The sequence below is a fragment of the Aspergillus caelatus genome (genome assembly GCF_009193585.1).
Source record: "Aspergillus caelatus strain CBS 763.97 unplaced genomic scaffold BDV27scaffold_109, whole genome shotgun sequence".
Classification (NCBI taxonomy): Eukaryota; Fungi; Ascomycota; class Eurotiomycetes; order Eurotiales; family Aspergillaceae; genus Aspergillus; species Aspergillus caelatus.
The window spans coordinates 1-15538 of NW_022475372.1; the positions used below are offsets into that span (position 1 = coordinate 1).

Genomic DNA, 15538 nt, shown 5'->3' on the forward strand with positions numbered 1-15538 from the left:
TTTCTTTTCTTTTCTCTCTCTGCATTCAAACGCTACTACACTTACCAAGTATTTCAACCCCAAGCGAAAGGTGGAATCCGGGTCCCCACAGCGGATGTCGTCTCTGTGGATCCCCCTCCCGTTAGGTGGACCATGGGACCGTCAACTGCTTTCCCCTACGGTGTTTTGGTCCTATCGTTGAACCGCGACGCAGACGTAGCCTGCAGAGCTATGGATGGTGATAAAGGGTTGATGAGCGATGAAACTGGGTCCTCCTGACTTATTGTCTTTTTAGCGTATGCATCTTGCAGAATTTTCTTTTTACTTTTCTTTTGCGTGTCCTGGTTTGCCTTTTTTTTTTTATTTTTTTATTTCTTTCTATTTTGCTTTTGCTGGCTTTTTTTGTTGGCAAGTAAGTGCATGTATGGAGTCTGTATGCATGATTGATTGATTATTGTAGTGTCAGTTAGTTTGATGGTGGCTGTTTGTGGATTGGTTTGTTCATTCATTCATTCATTGTTTTCTATCGGCCGATGATTGTTTTGTATATTTCTTTTCATTATTAAACTCGGCAGCAAACTGGGATTGTGTCTGCTGGTCTGCTTCTTTTCCACAGCCACTCACTACTACTGCTGCTGCTATTGCTACTGCTACCACTACTACTACTACTACTACTACACCACACACACGCATACCTAATATCCGCCTGCACCTGTAACCTTGGGCCCGTGTCCAGAGCCTTTACCCTTCCATCCACCCCGTAATCGGCGCCCAGTACGTAAACCCAATGCAGGTGTTGCTTCATCACCAAATCCCGATTGGAAGAGGGGTCCGCCTCTCAACCCGTGGAGTTGAGACGTTTCGTCCGTTCTGAACCCTTCCCCATCATTTAAGGTGGCCCGCCAAAGGGTCCGAAGCGATGCGTTCCACTCTTCAAGGGATCGCAGTCGATCCACGTCACTAGCGCTTTCCACGACGACCGTTCCATTTTCTTGGTCAATTTTGGCGTTCAACTTCTTGTCCAGGATCAGGAAACTCAAAATGTCCTGTACCTCTTGGATGGAGATTTTAATGTGCTTGGAGATGAACGCCAGCGTAAACCGCGTGTAGGGTGCGATCAGCTTGAGGACTGCCTTGGTCCGCATGTTTCGGCTGACCTCGTCGATGTTCTCTGCGATGAAGGGATCCGCCAGGACATCAGGGTTCTTGCTCAGGACCGCTTCATATGCGTGGATATCGTCGCGCTGGAAGGCATCGACTAAATCGGTCATGGCCGAAATGCGGGGGTCGCTCTTGTAGGGCTTGGTCTCTTGCGAATAGAACGGGTTGATGTCGGATTTCATCAGCATGGTGGTCAGCACCAGATACTTAAGAACCTGGATACGTTGCATCGAACCAGCCTCGTCGTAGTTCCGGAACGACTCAAAGAAATCGCTCTGCGCTTCTTCCCAGTTTTCCTCGCTCATGTGCATCTTCCCTCCACATTCCCGGATAATTCCCATGATCTTAGGATGTGGCACCGCCGACCGCACACGGAGAGCGCGCTGATACAGGGCCTTGAGTCGCTTATTGTTCTTCGTCTCGGCGTACATTTGAATTTCCAGTGCGTATAATTCCAGGAGATATGTTCCTTTGCTGGGATCATCCGACCCATCTTCCCGTTGGCATGCCCGATGCAACTCCCGCACCTTCTTGCTCAGTTGACCGTACTCCTTGCGTTCTAGCCATAGGCGGGCCAGTTTAATATTAGTCTTCAGCCACAGACGCTCGTTATTTGTGTTCTGGAACGAATGTAGTGTCAACGAATAAAACTCTTCCATGCACTGGTAGGCCTTGTCGTCATCCGAGCCTTTCTCAATGTAATCCAGCATGTTGTTGATAGACTTTTCGGAATAGTTTCGTGTGACGGCCGACTTGACGTAGGTAAGAAGTTCTCTGTAGTGCTCAACCGCCTAGAGCAGTCAGCAAGGCATCCAGGTGCATGGAGGGCACCAAAGAAAGACCTACATCGCTGTATCGTCCGAGTTTGAATTCCAGCTTTATGGCTTGCTTGAGACCTTTAAAACCCCTTGATATCATCAGCGGCCTGCCCAGCCAACCCGAAAAGTGCAGTTTCTAGTTACCAATCGCCTTTCTCTTGCTCCAGGGCCGGTACCTCCAGGAACTCGTCGATCGCTTCCTCCGGGTTATCTATCTTCATTTGTTTGGCGTTGTAGTATTTATTCTCGATCCCGATGTCTCCCGACTCGTCGTCGTCTGCATCTTCGTACTCAAAGTCATAACTAGCAGGAGTCAACCGCACGTTCCCAGGGCTATTGTATCAGGCGGGAGATACGCACTCTTCGTCGCCAGAATCTTGCATGAAGTCATCATCGTCAGACATTTTGGGGTAGCTTTGTGAGGTTCTCTTTTCGTGGTCTCGGGTATTTCTTGTCTATCGGTAGTATGGATATGAATATCGGTGAAGGTCAAGGGATTTCGTAAGGATACACGTAAAATTCGTTCAGTTGTTGTTTGTTGTTGAGGTAGATAATGGAGGTTGAGAAGAGAGACAAATGGAGCTTGTTGGCAGCCTATCGGAGGTCGGGACCATCAACCACCTTCCCTTCTTACGTTCCCCGCGCTACGGCTGGCTTAGTCCATGGTCGATGGGTCCGACCGTATTTTTCAATCTTTCTTGATCAGGAATTGATCTGGAACTTGTTTGCAGTGCCTCATTGCTGTGATTATATCGACCGGGTTGATAGTTAACCTATAAGCTATTACTTATGTTTTCGTCTGAACTGGCCAAACATCCACATGGAACATGAGACTCGATGTCGCACAATGTACGGTGACCCGTATATGGAAGTAACATATATCTATGCCGCGTCACTAGATATCGCACGCGACAGAGAAGTATCGTCGGTCACAAAATCCCAAAAATAGACCAGCGATGTAAAGTACAGCCCTCGTTACAGTGTAGTATACTATAGAATATTTACAGGCTGAAAATATCTGTATATAATCGTTGAAATACGATGAGGAAATGTGAACAAGTGTTGTGTCACTGCCTTAACAAAATAATTGTAACATAGAAGGATTGCATGTAGTCCATCGGCTAGGCTGTAATTCATTCATCGTTGAGTGTTATCATGGTGGTAGGCTATGTTTTCTAAATTTATAACCTCAGGTTAAGACAGTGGGGACGCGGTATCAATTGAGCGCATTGCAGTCTTGATGACGGCATCGAAGAAGTCTAGAAAGCAATTGTGATGAAAGTTTAACCTCTTCGTTTCTGTCCTATTATAATGTGAATACATAAATGCTATACAAATCATGTAGTTCTAAGCATTGGGATATATATGCATTGTAGCGAAGAAAAAAAAAAAAAAAAAGGTAAAGAAAAGGTCAAATGAGTGAGACAATGCCATTCTTTAGTTTGAAGCTTGTCCAAGTAGGTACCAGAGGACAAAACCCCCATAAATGGAGCACATGCGGATACTACAACCACCAAGATTCAACCAAGAAGAAGAATGCGACGCAGTTTTGATGTCCAGCGTGTGGAATGTCTTATGAGTACCGAGCAATTTTTTGAGGTTCAGGCACTTGGCGAGGCGAAATTAGACCTGAGTCCTTGGCAGATGAGGATCGTCTCATTCGCTGACCCTTTCAAGGTCCGATGACATCGTCTGCACGGCCCATGACCGGTGGCTTTGCTTCCCTCACCACCAGTGCCACAAACTCCTCATTTGCTTATCACTGAAGTGCAAAAATTATTCTTTGTCCCACATTCTCTTATATATTCTAGATATATACGTCTGTGCCGACCCCAGACCGAATTGACCGCATCCCTTCCACACCCCTTATCGCTAGCCCTCGCGCATACCGTACCAAATTCTTGAATACTATCCTCTCACGATGGGTTTGTGCGGACGTCAGACGGTTGTCCGCCGGAAGATGGTGCTGCTGTTAGTAAAATCTGCGACTTTTCTACCACCCGGAGGACAGGGATCTAACTACTGAATTAGAGGCGACGGTGCTTGTGGCAAGACTTCGGCCTTGAACGTGTTCACAAGAGGGTAATAATCGTATCCCGTCCTTTTCTCCTCATGATGTCCGCTAATCCTTGCTGCATAGGTTTTTCCCAACAGTATAGTAAGATACACACTCTTTTCACGTGGTTATACGCTTTGCGATATTGACTTCGCGACTTCTACTTAGTGAGCCGACTGTTTTTGGTGCGTACTAGCCCCTTCCTAACTAATACTTCGCGCTTGCTAACCTTGATCCCTCCAGAAAATTATGTCCACGGTAATCGCTTCCACCCCTTCCATGTCCAATACGTATATTCATACCTTTCTAGATATCTTTGTCGACAATGTACACATGGAATTATCGCTCTGGGATACCGCCGGCCAGGAGGAATTTGACCGATTGCGTGCGTTATCGTATGAGGACACACATGTGATTATGCTCTGTTTTAGTGTAAGGAACCCTTGTGCCCCAATATCGGTGGATAACAACTAAATACTCGAATGCAGGTTGACAGCCCGGATTCATTCGAGAACGTCGCAAGCAAATGGGTCGACGAGATTTCAGAGAACTGCCCCGGTGTGAAGATGGTCCTCACAGCGCTCAAGTGTGACTTGCGAAAAGACGAATTTGAGAACCCTAACCCCAATGCTATTACGTACGAGCAAGGCCTAGCGAAAGCAAAGGAAATCGGTGCTGTGAAGTACCTGGGTAAGTGCCGTTGATGCCCTGCGGTTTTGGTAGAGGGTGTCTTATTAACCATCCAATGACAGAATGCTCTGCCGTTCAGAATCGCGGCATTATGGAGACTTTCTACGAAGCGGCCAAGGTCGCCCTTGAAGTGAAAGCCCAAGGATCGAACGGGTCCAAGGAAGGCTGTGTCATCCTGTAAAGGGTTCGCCCGTTGCTGCTCCTAGCTTCTTTTGACGGTTTCAATCGTTTGTCCGTATACCCTTTGATTTGCTTCTTTTCCGTTGCGCCACTTAGGACTGTCCAATACGAGCTTTGAAAGTCCCAAGCCTACCGCGACTGATCTTCTTTATTACCATGCCAGCTCTTCAGCCTATATGTGTGGCTATTGCATTCTTCTCTTCTTTATATATACTTTTCTGCATCCCCTTTTCTAATTATGTACGCTTAATGTTCTGGAAAAACACGAACTGACCCAGCTTGGAATGGACTCTAGCAATCATGCTACTCAACTGGATCTTTCTATTACCTGGTATCATGTTCTTGGGTCAAAACAGAAGACAGGGAGAACCGGGTCTGTTTATTGCTATTGCTAGACATGCGGATGTGTACTATCTACCAATTGATGACTCTAATTTTTGGTTTCCAGCCGGATAGCATAAGCTACACAGCTCAGAAGCTCTATCTGTACAAACAACGCTTCTAATCCACTCCAAGCACATCTTCCTCCGTAATCCTATACACATCCTCAATCTTCTCCCCTTTCGCACCTTCACCACAAGCAAAATCCTGATTCACCCTCTCCACAAACGCACTCACAAACCGCTCCGCAACCTCCCCAATCTCAACCCCAGACACCCCCTGCCCTTCCAAACTTGTCGCCTCCCTCCCCTCAAGCCCGCACGCCACAATCTGCTTAAACCACCACATAGGCTCCTCCGTCACATTAAACCCAATCCCATAACTACTAATGTTCCGCCGCAGATGCACCCCCACCGCCGTGACCTTCTTCGGTACTCCCTCCCCACTCACCGGCGGCACCCACACCCCCGGATCCTCCGTAATCAGCCCACGGACCCCATACCCGCGCAACACATCCACAACACTATTCTCCAGTACCCGGATATGGCATCTTGGCGTGAGTCCCAATCGCCGCAAGTCGAGGATCGTATACGCTACCATCTGCCCGGGGCCATGGTAGGTCGTCTGCCCGCCGCGGAGCGTGGGTTGGTACTCTGCGCCATTGGCGGAGGTGAGGAGCGAGCGGATCGGCTCGAGCGCCGGGGGTAGCGAGAGGTGTGCTGTGGGGCTTGTGTTGGAAGGAGGGAGGTCGCGGCGGCCCGTTGTGTAGACGGGATTCGGGGTGAAGGTTATGATGGTTGGGTCCGGAGGTTGGATGGGGTTTGTGCTTGGGAGGGTGTCTTTGGGAATGAGCTTTTTGTGGGCGAGGAGGCGCGTGGTGAGGGTTTGTTGGAGATTGGAGACTCGTGTGAAGGATGTTATGTCTGGGATGTGGAGGTGGGCGAGACGCATTTTGGTGGTTGTTTATTTTTTGGTTGGTGTGGTGTGTTTGTCTATGAGTGCATTGTCTGGGTGCGTGCGATTGAGGGCTTGTTGGCTAGCTTGGAGTCGTGGCGGTGGTGTTGTTGTAATTGGAGGTTGATGGGTATTACTGGTAGGTCTGATTGTATTGATGGATGTGGAGTATGTAGTATTGGGGTGTGATCATGTGATCGATGATGTCGATAATTATTGATGATCAGTTTTAGTACGAGGTTTGAGTGAATTTTGTTTTTTATTACTTTATGACCAGTAGTGGTTTGTGTTTGATAGGTACTTTTTTTTTTTTTTTTGGTGTCTCTTTTGATCCCTGTACTGTGCCTTACGAAGTCTGTAGCGTTTAAATGGCCCAGTCATGATCGTAACTCTGGCTATATAGATCCCCGACTGGCAGAATGCCAGAGCTATCGCCTGAGGTATCGCAGTGATATTGTCATATTGTACACATGCGGGAAAAGAAAGGCTTCAATACATGTCAATTATAATGCATCAAATTGTTAGCCACTCGATAAGATTTCATGTTTGTATTGCCGAGGGAAAGTGGACTCATCGCGACATGAAAAACTACAGCTATTGCGACTCCAAGGTCCCATTGACCAGCGGCGCGGGTTGACCTTCACCTTCCAGGACAACCTGCCAGTCCCGTACGCCTCCTTTCCAGTCTGCAATTCGACCCTCACGTACCCGGACGGTGACCACCCGGACGTCATCATCGATGGAGATACTGGGCCTCCGTTGGCCGGGTTGCTGCTGCTGCTGCTGGCCAAAGAGTCCCATTTCTTCTTCGAAAGTGTTGTTCTCCAGATGCTGCTCTTTGCACCAAGCTTCCTCCTCAGAACCAGGTTCCAGGACACGAGCCGAACCGGCGATGGTGGTAGAGATACTTGATAATGCACTTGTGTTTAGATTTAACAGAAGGCTGGCCAAGGACGAACGGGTCGCAGCCGGAGGCGGGGATCCGTCGCGCTGACCTCCGGGGTTGGGTGCACGGGTGGGCGGACGGTGTGACACCCAATCGTGGACAAGCAGGGAAACTCGCGGATTGGTCAAAAGATGGTTGGTCTTGCGAGAGGAAGGATTTGTGGTCATGATAATCGTGGGGTACTGGTCGTAAGGTGTCGAGGGCAGGTAGGTATAGGACATGAGAGAGACATGAGGGGTCAGGCCGTCACATGTTGCCAGATGAAGCTAGCGAGAGTAAGTCGTTGTCTCCATAGGATAACCAAAGATCAAAATAAATCAATTTGTAGAGCAAAAACCTACAAATCGTGAATTCTTCAAGCATGCAATGACCTCTTGGGGCAGCGTGGTTGCCACATGCGGATGAGTTGTCGAGGCTGATGCCTCATATGAGAGGGGAGGGTTCACAGTATCCGTCATAGCGTCAGCACAGCGTATACGACACTAGTTTTATAACGTTGTACAATGTTCACACAGAAGTTCCGATCGTCGATCCTAGCTGTCGATACAGGCTGAGCCGCTAAAGGGAGGGAAAAGCGAGCGTTGTTCCCATGAAGCTGTGGCGGGGATTCGACGGTCGTAACCGCATTGAGCCGGAAACACTAGTCCGCTTTGGTTCGGATCGAGCTCGGACCATTTGGCGGTTGCTGCTTTCCCTTCGACGTCATCGGGTATTGAGCTCTTTTATGGGCAGCGGAGTAATTAGTAGTAATAATACTCAGTACTAGTAATTATTCCCTTACCTCGAGTAGACATACTCCTGCAGATCCAAAGTGGCTTACAAAGTAGTTTGCCCCCGATATGTTTGAAATCAATAGACGTGGAGCAGGATAAAGGTCGTTTTCGTCATAATAACCTAAGTTATGGAGCAATCCACATTGTAGATCGGGGACAACATAGCAAATTACAGAGCATTCCCGTTGCGTATGGGCGAACCGATAATGTCAGAGTTATTGTTCGATTGCGAACTGGATCATACGTTTCTAAACATGGACTGCAATTGGTGACGTTGCTCCTCTAAGCAGCCCAATCCGCAACTGTGGCTGTACTACTAACTAGGTATGTATGTAGTTACTAGTAGTAGTTAGTAGTATTGGGTGTCGTGACTGCCAGAGTCAAGACTCCTTCCCCGCACTCAAGCTGCTTTCCCCAGCTTTTCGCTTTCGACCTTCTTCCACCTCCCACCCTATCAGCTCTTCCATCTTCTGCTATCCGTGTGTCACTTAATTTACTAACTCTGCAACCTGTCACGATCCGTGGGCAGTATCCGGCAGCCATCGTCTGGATTTACTCTTCTCCGCCTGATCATCGCTGACGAACAACTAACTGCTCTCATTTGATTCGAGTCTAACTCCTGCAACACCTCCCTTTTTAACCGTTCGGCAAGCCATCGCGTGTCGACAGCAACCTTACCCCTGTCTTTCGTCTGTGCTTCCCCATTCTTCCCCTCTCTTAAATCCCCTCTTGTGTTCTCTTCATAGCTGTGTCGACTCGTCGTATCGCTGTTGTCAACTCGGTTCGCTGCTAAACAACTGTTGTGGTTGTCCTGCTTTCGAAAGTTTCTTTTTTTTTTTTTTTTTCTGTTCTGCTAGAAGCATTTGTCTCAGCATTTCTATTTGTCTGCACAGCATTTATTCTGTATACGAGAAACAAGCATGCTCGCACCACGCATTTTCCGACCGGTGTCCTCACTGGTCCGGCCTTTGAGCTCCTCTGCTACTGCCTACCGCGCTCCCTCCATTCGTGACATCACCCCCACCTCAGCCGAGGAATTTGCTGCGCGTCAGAAGGAGTTCCGCGAGAATTTGGAGGTAGCTCGCAAAAAGAAAGAACAGCAAGAGAGTCAGTCTGTCGATGCCTCTGCTTCTGCCTCTGCCTCATCATCCCCTGTGTCCCGTGATCGCTTCCGTGAGTACGCTACCGCTCCCACTGCTCCGGGTGCGAGCAATGCGAGCAGTAACTATAGCCCTGCTGTCTTTGACGCTGCCCAAGTTCTTGATAATAAGGCATTGGGCTCACTTTCTACCCACCGTATTCTAGGAGAGGAACATCAGCTAGAAGTCAATCAATTACCTAAGCGCGGTCCGTTGTCTTCGCTTATCTACGGAACGAAGGAAGGCCAGCAACTCGACAAGGATATCGAACGGTCGTTCTCCCAAGTCCTTGCTCGCGGCAAATACGTCCACTCGATCGTCTTCCACGAGGTCAAGCCCGATAGAGTAGACGAATATGTTGATCTGGTAGGGCAGTGGTATCCCCGCATGGCCGGCACTGAGGAAAACAAGGTGAATCTGGTGGGAAGCTGGCGGACGCAAGTGGGGGACAATGACACTTTTGGTATCTCCAATCAAGCTTGACCCTTTCCTGACCCCTTACATGCCTTGTCTGTGGATTCGGAACGCTAATACTAGTTCTGCAGTCCATATCTGGGAATACCAACGGTACGAGGGCTATCATGCGTCCCTCCACAACATCTCCCGCCATCCGGAATTTCCTGAATTTGACCGCAAGCTGAAGAGCTTGATCAAGAGCAAGAAGACGTCACTGATGCAGGAATTCTCGTTCTGGCCAACGACCCCACCCCGACGACTGGGCGGCCTTTTCGAACTCCGATCCTACACACTTCACCCCGGTAACCTCTTGGAGTGGGAATCGCACTGGCGAACGGGCCTCAGGGCCCGGCGCGAAGTCATGGAGGGAGTCGGTGCCTGGTTTGTTCAGATTGGCGACTTGAACACTGTGCACCACCTCTGGCAATTTGCGAACCTCGAAGAACGCAAGATTTGCCGGGAGCAGTCATGGGGTATCGAAGGATGGGCAGAGACGGTGCACAAGACTGTCCCTCTCATCCAAAGCATGCAGAGCCGGATTCTGATTCCTATGCCATGGAGCCCTGTTGGCTAAGTGCATTGCACCCCATAGTCCAGTCGATTTGCGATGACAGGTAAGGTCCTCGGGGAGCGCCCAGTGCACGGCAAATACTCTGCCGAAGGAAACCAAGCATCAAGGTTGTGGATGGACCGAGATCACTGGGGCGCAAATACACTGCATGGTTTGGAGAACAGAGTCCGCCGATCTCTGGGGGACGAATGTAACGGTTGCTCCAAGTTTCGGGCATTATTTACGGAGTACGGAAAGCTTGGTCGCTCCACTATCCACTATCGAATTTCAACTAAAGCAGCCATAGGACTCTTAGTGTATCTAACCCGCACTAGCATTATCGTCATTTCGTTTATCTTTGTATCTAGAAATTGATTTGAGAACATTTGTTCCGCCAGTCTTTGCCCCAAGTTTCCATGTGTCACATTACTTCTTGCCCGATGGACTTCATATGTTGCCTCGGGTTGCTACTAACATGCTTTCCCTACCCCTCTTTTCTCTGCAAATGATGGACGACGATCACGAAAGTGACCATGCCCTGTGGGATGCACAGCGGTCTTGGGAGATGACCCGGTCCTCCCAACAAAAATACATCCAGCGAATGAAAGGACACACGTGTGTTGCCGAAGCCGGCAGAATTTCTCCACCAACTTCAATTATGACTCTCGTAGTTTCGACGCTCGGGTTGTTTTGCGACTCCCCGCGCGGCATTTCTGCTAAACAGCGATTTTTGACCGGCAGAAAAAAAAAAGTAATTAATACCTACTAAAAATTTAGTACTAAAAGGGAACATCAATCAACAAGAGCTGCGCGTATCCTGTTTTTCTTTCGTCTCGCTCGTATTTCGCTTCTTCCTTTTCTCTTTGGCTTCCTTATCTGCCTTTTAAGTCTTTTCGACAGCCCAACAACTAGTCCCAGATCTTCCCTTGTCTCTAGTCCTGTCCTACCCCCTTTCGGAGTGACACATTGCCTTACTGTCCTTAATTTCACCGCTATCTTTGTAAAGCCCCAAGGCCCCAAGCGAAAAAACCAAAGTCTTCCCACCGTACTCTTCGTAGCCAGACGGACAAGAAGAGTCTCTCCCTGGAGAACAAGACCAACGCAACATGGTGTACATCCGGCAGCATCAACTGCCCAAATTGCGGGAATACCGCTATGCGGGAGTCGACCATTCGCTGATAAGCCGATATGTCCTGAAACCATTCTATAACAATGTCGTGATCAAGTGTTTCCCCATGAGCATGGCGTGAGTAGTGACGCTTCTTCATTCCAACCGGTATCCGGCCTGGCTAACAGCCTGCTTGCCTTAGTCCTAACGCCGTAAGTCTTTAATTCTCCGACTCATGGCAAGAACAGGAAATAACTGAAAACTGGTAGATCACCTTAACTGGCTTCTTCTTTGTGGTAATCAACTTCCTCACGATACTATGGTACAACCCTACTCTAGACCAAGACTGTCCGTCTTGGGTTTATGCCAGCTGCGCCGTGGGATTGTTCTTGTACCAGACCTTTGATGGAGTAGACGGTATTCAAGCGTACGGCCTCTACTCATTTGTTGATAGTTATACGACGCTAATCCTGCCATAACAGACGGAGAACTAAGCAAAGCGGTCCTCTGGGCGAGCTGTTCGACCACAGTGAGGCAAACCTACCCTTCTATGGCAAACTGGCGCTAATTCATCTTTCAACATATAGGCGTCGATGCGTGTAACACTGCTTTGGGAGTGTTGATCTTCTGTGCGGCCATGAATTTTGGCCAGTCATGGGCTACTGTTGTGACTCTTTGGGGATGTACGTTGAATTCCTTGCCGGGAGACAGTTTTCAAAAGAGACTAACGTGAAACAGCAACCATGACATTCTATGTTCAGACCTGGGATGAGTACTACACCCAAGTGCTTACTCTCGGCATTATCTCTGGTCCCGTGGAAGGTGTTCTGACGCTTTGCCTCGTCTTCGGCCTCACGGCTTACATGGGAGGCGGTAGCTTCTGGCATCAGTCAATGCTGGAGACTGTCGGTGTTCCCAAGTTGGATGCCATCCCGGAACAGCTGTATGACATGCCTTTTACGCAGTGGTATCTGGTCTACGGCGCGATTGTGCTCTTCTTCGCGACTGGATCGAGTATTGTGCATGTCATGCAAATTCGGAGAGAGCGTGGGCAGGACCCCATTGCACCGCTCTTTGGTCTCCTTCCCCTTGTTGCGGTGTGGGTGTTCGTGCCGGCTTATCTCTATCTGCAACCGACTATCTTGGAGAACCACATGGTCCCATTTGCCCTTTACGTGGGTCTGGTCAACGCATACGCGGTGGGAAGGATGATCACTGCACACCTGGTCAAGGCCAGTTTCCCTTACTTTAACGTGCTTCTCTGCCCCCTTGCACTTGCTGTACTTGACAGCGCTGGGCCTGCATTCGGTCTGTGGCGCAGCGCACTTGGCGGCGGTGATGGTCAGATTGCATTCATGTACACGTGCCTCGGTCTGGCAATTGGTGTTTATGGAAGCTTCATCGTAAGTTCCCCATGCCCCCACATGTTTCTTTGCTCGATACTCATCAGACAACAGTTTGACATTATCACCACGATATGTGACTACATCGACATCTGGTGCCTCACTATTAAGCACCCCTATGTTGAAAAGCAAACCGCGAATGGTCAAGTTGATGCAGTTGAGAAGAAGATGAGCTGAGAGATAGAGTGTCAAGATTTCAATTGCATGTCAACTATGCGAAGAATTCCATGGTGGGTATGTCATAAACAGGTGTGAGAGTTTCTTGGTTCTGATTTTAGTTTGCTGGATTCATGTTTCGGGTCAAAGCATTGGAGCATTGGGTTGGCCTTCTGCGATTTGGCGTCAAGCTGTATAAAAAAAGACCAAAAATGCCGGGCCATTCATCCTGAGATGCATATGGGCTGGAAACCTTTGTGTCACATGTGATGTCTAAATGCTTTATTAGTTTAGTTGATAGAAAATACTACCTTAATGTTGTAACGTTATCTTGGGGAAAAATGTCGACTGTCTGGTTGCCAGATCGGGTCAAGGATCCATGGGACGAGAGGAACCGTACAGTACAGTACGTGGAGATAGAAGGGAGAGGAATGACGATGGCGATAATGCGATTGCTCTGGAAGAGTCCATTCCGGAAAGGACCTTTGGGACCTCGTGAGGTAAGCAGAAATGCGGCCGCTGATTGGAGGAGATTCGAAACGGTACGGGGTAAAGCTGCCGGACACGCCAAGATTCCTGAAAGGAGTAGTGTTAGCGAGGGCTTGAGCCCTATTTTCCCAGAAAGGGCCAGTGGGTTGAACGGGAGCAGTGAATTCCCTTCAGAGTTTGCCCTCTCCACGAGACCACCTTCTTCGTTCCTCACCCTTCAAGCAGGCCATCTCCATCAGCGCACCATTCAACTTTTATCGCTGATCGACTTTTAGTCTCGTCAAGATGGTAGGTTCTGCCCGTTTTGTCCACCCATTACCTCGCGGATATCCTTCGACATAAGCAAAGATAAAGAGTGCGACTCTTCATCTTGTGCTCGCCATCGCCGTCGCCTCCCGAAGTCCGCCCCTATCGAAATCATCCAAGTCCACGCTGCTAACAAGAAATTTTCTCCCCCGACAGGTTCTCGCGGTCGACCTTCTCAACCCTACGCCTCAGGCCGAGGCCCGCAAGCACAAGCTCAAGGTATGATAAGACACCAATTCTGGGAACATACAGAGTTGGTGGGTTGGATGGCTGACTGGTACTTCCCCGACATTATAGCAACTTGTGCCTGCTCCCCGTTCCTTCTTCATGGACGTCAAGTGCCCCGGCTGCTTCACCATCACCACCGTTTTCTCCCACGCCCAGACCGTCGTCGTCTGCGCCGGCTGCTCGACCGTCCTCTGCCAGCCCACCGGTGGCAAGGCCCGTCTCACTGAGGGCTGCTCTTTCCGCAGAAAGTAGATGTCACGACGCAACCAGGCTGGAGCGATGATGAAAGACATGTGGCGTTTTTCGATGGATTAATCTAATCTTTTTTTTGAGCAACACTCAGATAGAAGATGGAGTCCTCGCCCCCTTGCGAGAAAACCCCTCAAAAAATACAAAGGTTCGAAGGGAAATGAGAAGTACCCAAGCAGGCGCAGCCATTTCTATACCAAGTTTCCACCAAAAAGCGTACATGGAGGGAGTTCCGGATATCTGGCAATGATCGGTCCATACTATATCAACCTTTGCCTCTTTTTTGACTACTATCGAAACGTTGTTTGCTTTTATTCTTGTTTATGCTGTGGGATCCGTACGACATCATCTTCTCCCGACACCTCTCCCGTCATGGAAGGATATGACGGGTGGATCCCACCATTGGGCATATCTGCATGAGCGTTGCCGGTTGATTCACGTATTCGGATGTCATGGGGATTGAGTGTGGATCCTCCCCTATGACGAAGATGAATAGCTGGTTACTGGCATTGCTAGGACGGCGGATGTGACTACGGGTGAAACTTGGATCCAGTCAGGCAGATGGCGCTTGGTTTTGGCAGGATGTAGAAATACGGTCCTGTTGTAGGCTAGCCTATCTGACCAGGACGTTCAAGCCGTGTACATCCCTCGATGCTATGCAATTGTATTCATGTTCCAGATTATTCCGTGGATAGCCCTTGTAATACCCCCGTAGAGATCCCCGTAGATACCAAGTCCCACTGTAGAGTAGACGAACCAGCCACTGCCGACATGGTATATATTCCTTTCGATGGTGGAGTACTATTTAGGCCACATTCGTCCTAGGCCTCTTTATGCTCCGTAGCATAGATAGACGGCTGCTCCACAGTGGAGTCCAAAAAAAATATCCTTGTAATTAGATACGGACTTCCTTTCACTCCCTCTATCTTCAATCCCGGGTTTCAGTCTCCTTCGGTTGAAGAACCTTGAATATGCAATATGCCTGCACTGGTAGTTCAATTCTAAATTCCTTTCGACATTCGCCTATAACCTGGTATCCAGTAAGAGAGCACCGACTAGTTTAGTATCTCCTACCGTCCCGTTCACACTAATACTGAACTAATCCAGACGTAGCAAGCAAAATCAACAGGTTCTCGCCCATGTGGTGCAAGTCCTGAACGTTAATTGGGTGTCTGGTGAAGCCTTAATTTAAGGCCAACTTCTTGGTCACGGGAGTAGACTGAGGAGGACTATTTTGGTTACTGGTAGAGGTAGCTTTGAGCAATGGGGTCAGTGTTGTCATCACCATCGCTGTCGGTGTTCGTTTTCCTTTCTACTTTGTCTCTTAGCTTTTGTATGGCCTACTTGGAAAAATGAAGTTTCCCTCGTCAAGTTAGCTTTGTATGCCGGTATATCATAGTATTCTTGGCACTATAAGACCTATATTGATTGTGTATATAGTGTCATAACTGTTAATATCATTGTATCCTAGTTTATTACCAAAGAACCTTTAACATATTTAAGAAGGGAGCGAAAA

General features: G+C 48.7%; 7 protein-coding genes across 7 annotated transcripts; 4 read left to right on the forward strand and 3 right to left on the reverse strand.

Annotated features, from left to right (window-relative positions):
- Positions 1-537: 537 nt before the first annotated feature.
- BDV27DRAFT_129670 (putative COP9 signalosome subunit 2 (CsnB)) lies at positions 538-2672 on the reverse strand. The gene is made up of 4 exons (XM_032067251.1): positions 2319-2672; positions 2103-2261; positions 1987-2047; positions 538-1931 (listed from the first exon to the last, which is right to left on the reverse strand). Exons 1-4 carry the CDS (start codon positions 2360-2362, stop codon positions 675-677), a joined length of 1521 nt encoding a protein of 506 aa, XP_031926674.1. The 5' UTR covers positions 2363-2672; the 3' UTR covers positions 538-674.
- A 708-nt stretch (positions 2673-3380) lies between these two features.
- rho3 (Rho family GTPase RHO3) lies at positions 3381-5392 on the forward strand. Its single transcript, XM_032067252.1, has 8 exons — positions 3381-3929; positions 3990-4040; positions 4099-4116; positions 4183-4199; positions 4258-4272; positions 4325-4446; positions 4503-4704; positions 4767-5392. The coding sequence occupies exons 1-8, from the start codon at positions 3880-3882 to the stop codon at positions 4883-4885; spliced, it is 594 nt and encodes a 197-aa protein (XP_031926675.1). The 5' UTR covers positions 3381-3879; the 3' UTR covers positions 4886-5392.
- BDV27DRAFT_158612 (lipoyl(octanoyl) transferase LIP2) lies at positions 5386-6216 on the reverse strand (the record flags this gene model as incomplete). Its single annotated transcript, XM_032072712.1, has 1 exon — positions 5386-6216. One exon carries the CDS (start codon positions 6214-6216, stop codon positions 5386-5388), a length of 831 nt encoding a protein of 276 aa, XP_031926676.1.
- A 316-nt stretch (positions 6217-6532) lies between these two features.
- Positions 6533-7810, reverse strand: BDV27DRAFT_129674 (pyridoxamine 5'-phosphate oxidase family protein). The gene is made up of 2 exons (XM_032067253.1): positions 7507-7810; positions 6533-7431 (listed from the first exon to the last, which is right to left on the reverse strand). The coding sequence occupies exons 1-2, from the start codon at positions 7621-7623 to the stop codon at positions 6814-6816; spliced, it is 735 nt and encodes a 244-aa protein (XP_031926677.1). The 5' UTR covers positions 7624-7810; the 3' UTR covers positions 6533-6813.
- A 560-nt stretch (positions 7811-8370) lies between these two features.
- On the forward strand, positions 8371-10663 carry BDV27DRAFT_129677 (NIPSNAP family protein). The gene is made up of 4 exons (XM_032067254.1): positions 8371-8783; positions 8859-9111; positions 9244-9540; positions 9623-10663. The coding sequence occupies exons 2-4, from the start codon at positions 8859-8861 to the stop codon at positions 10105-10107; spliced, it is 1035 nt and encodes a 344-aa protein (XP_031926678.1). The 5' UTR covers positions 8371-8783; the 3' UTR covers positions 10108-10663.
- A 242-nt stretch (positions 10664-10905) lies between these two features.
- Positions 10906-13174, forward strand: BDV27DRAFT_129680 (aminoalcoholphosphotransferase). Its single transcript, XM_032067255.1, has 7 exons — positions 10906-11329; positions 11394-11403; positions 11461-11618; positions 11674-11720; positions 11779-11874; positions 11930-12594; positions 12649-13174. Exons 1-7 carry the CDS (start codon positions 11190-11192, stop codon positions 12769-12771), a joined length of 1239 nt encoding a protein of 412 aa, XP_031926679.1. The 5' UTR covers positions 10906-11189; the 3' UTR covers positions 12772-13174.
- Positions 13175-13415: 241 nt separating this feature from the next.
- On the forward strand, positions 13416-14705 carry BDV27DRAFT_129683 (40S ribosomal protein eS27). The gene is made up of 3 exons (XM_032067256.1): positions 13416-13527; positions 13702-13764; positions 13843-14705. Exons 1-3 carry the CDS (start codon positions 13525-13527, stop codon positions 14023-14025), a joined length of 249 nt encoding a protein of 82 aa, XP_031926680.1. The 5' UTR covers positions 13416-13524; the 3' UTR covers positions 14026-14705.
- Positions 14706-15538: the final 833 nt, after the last annotated feature.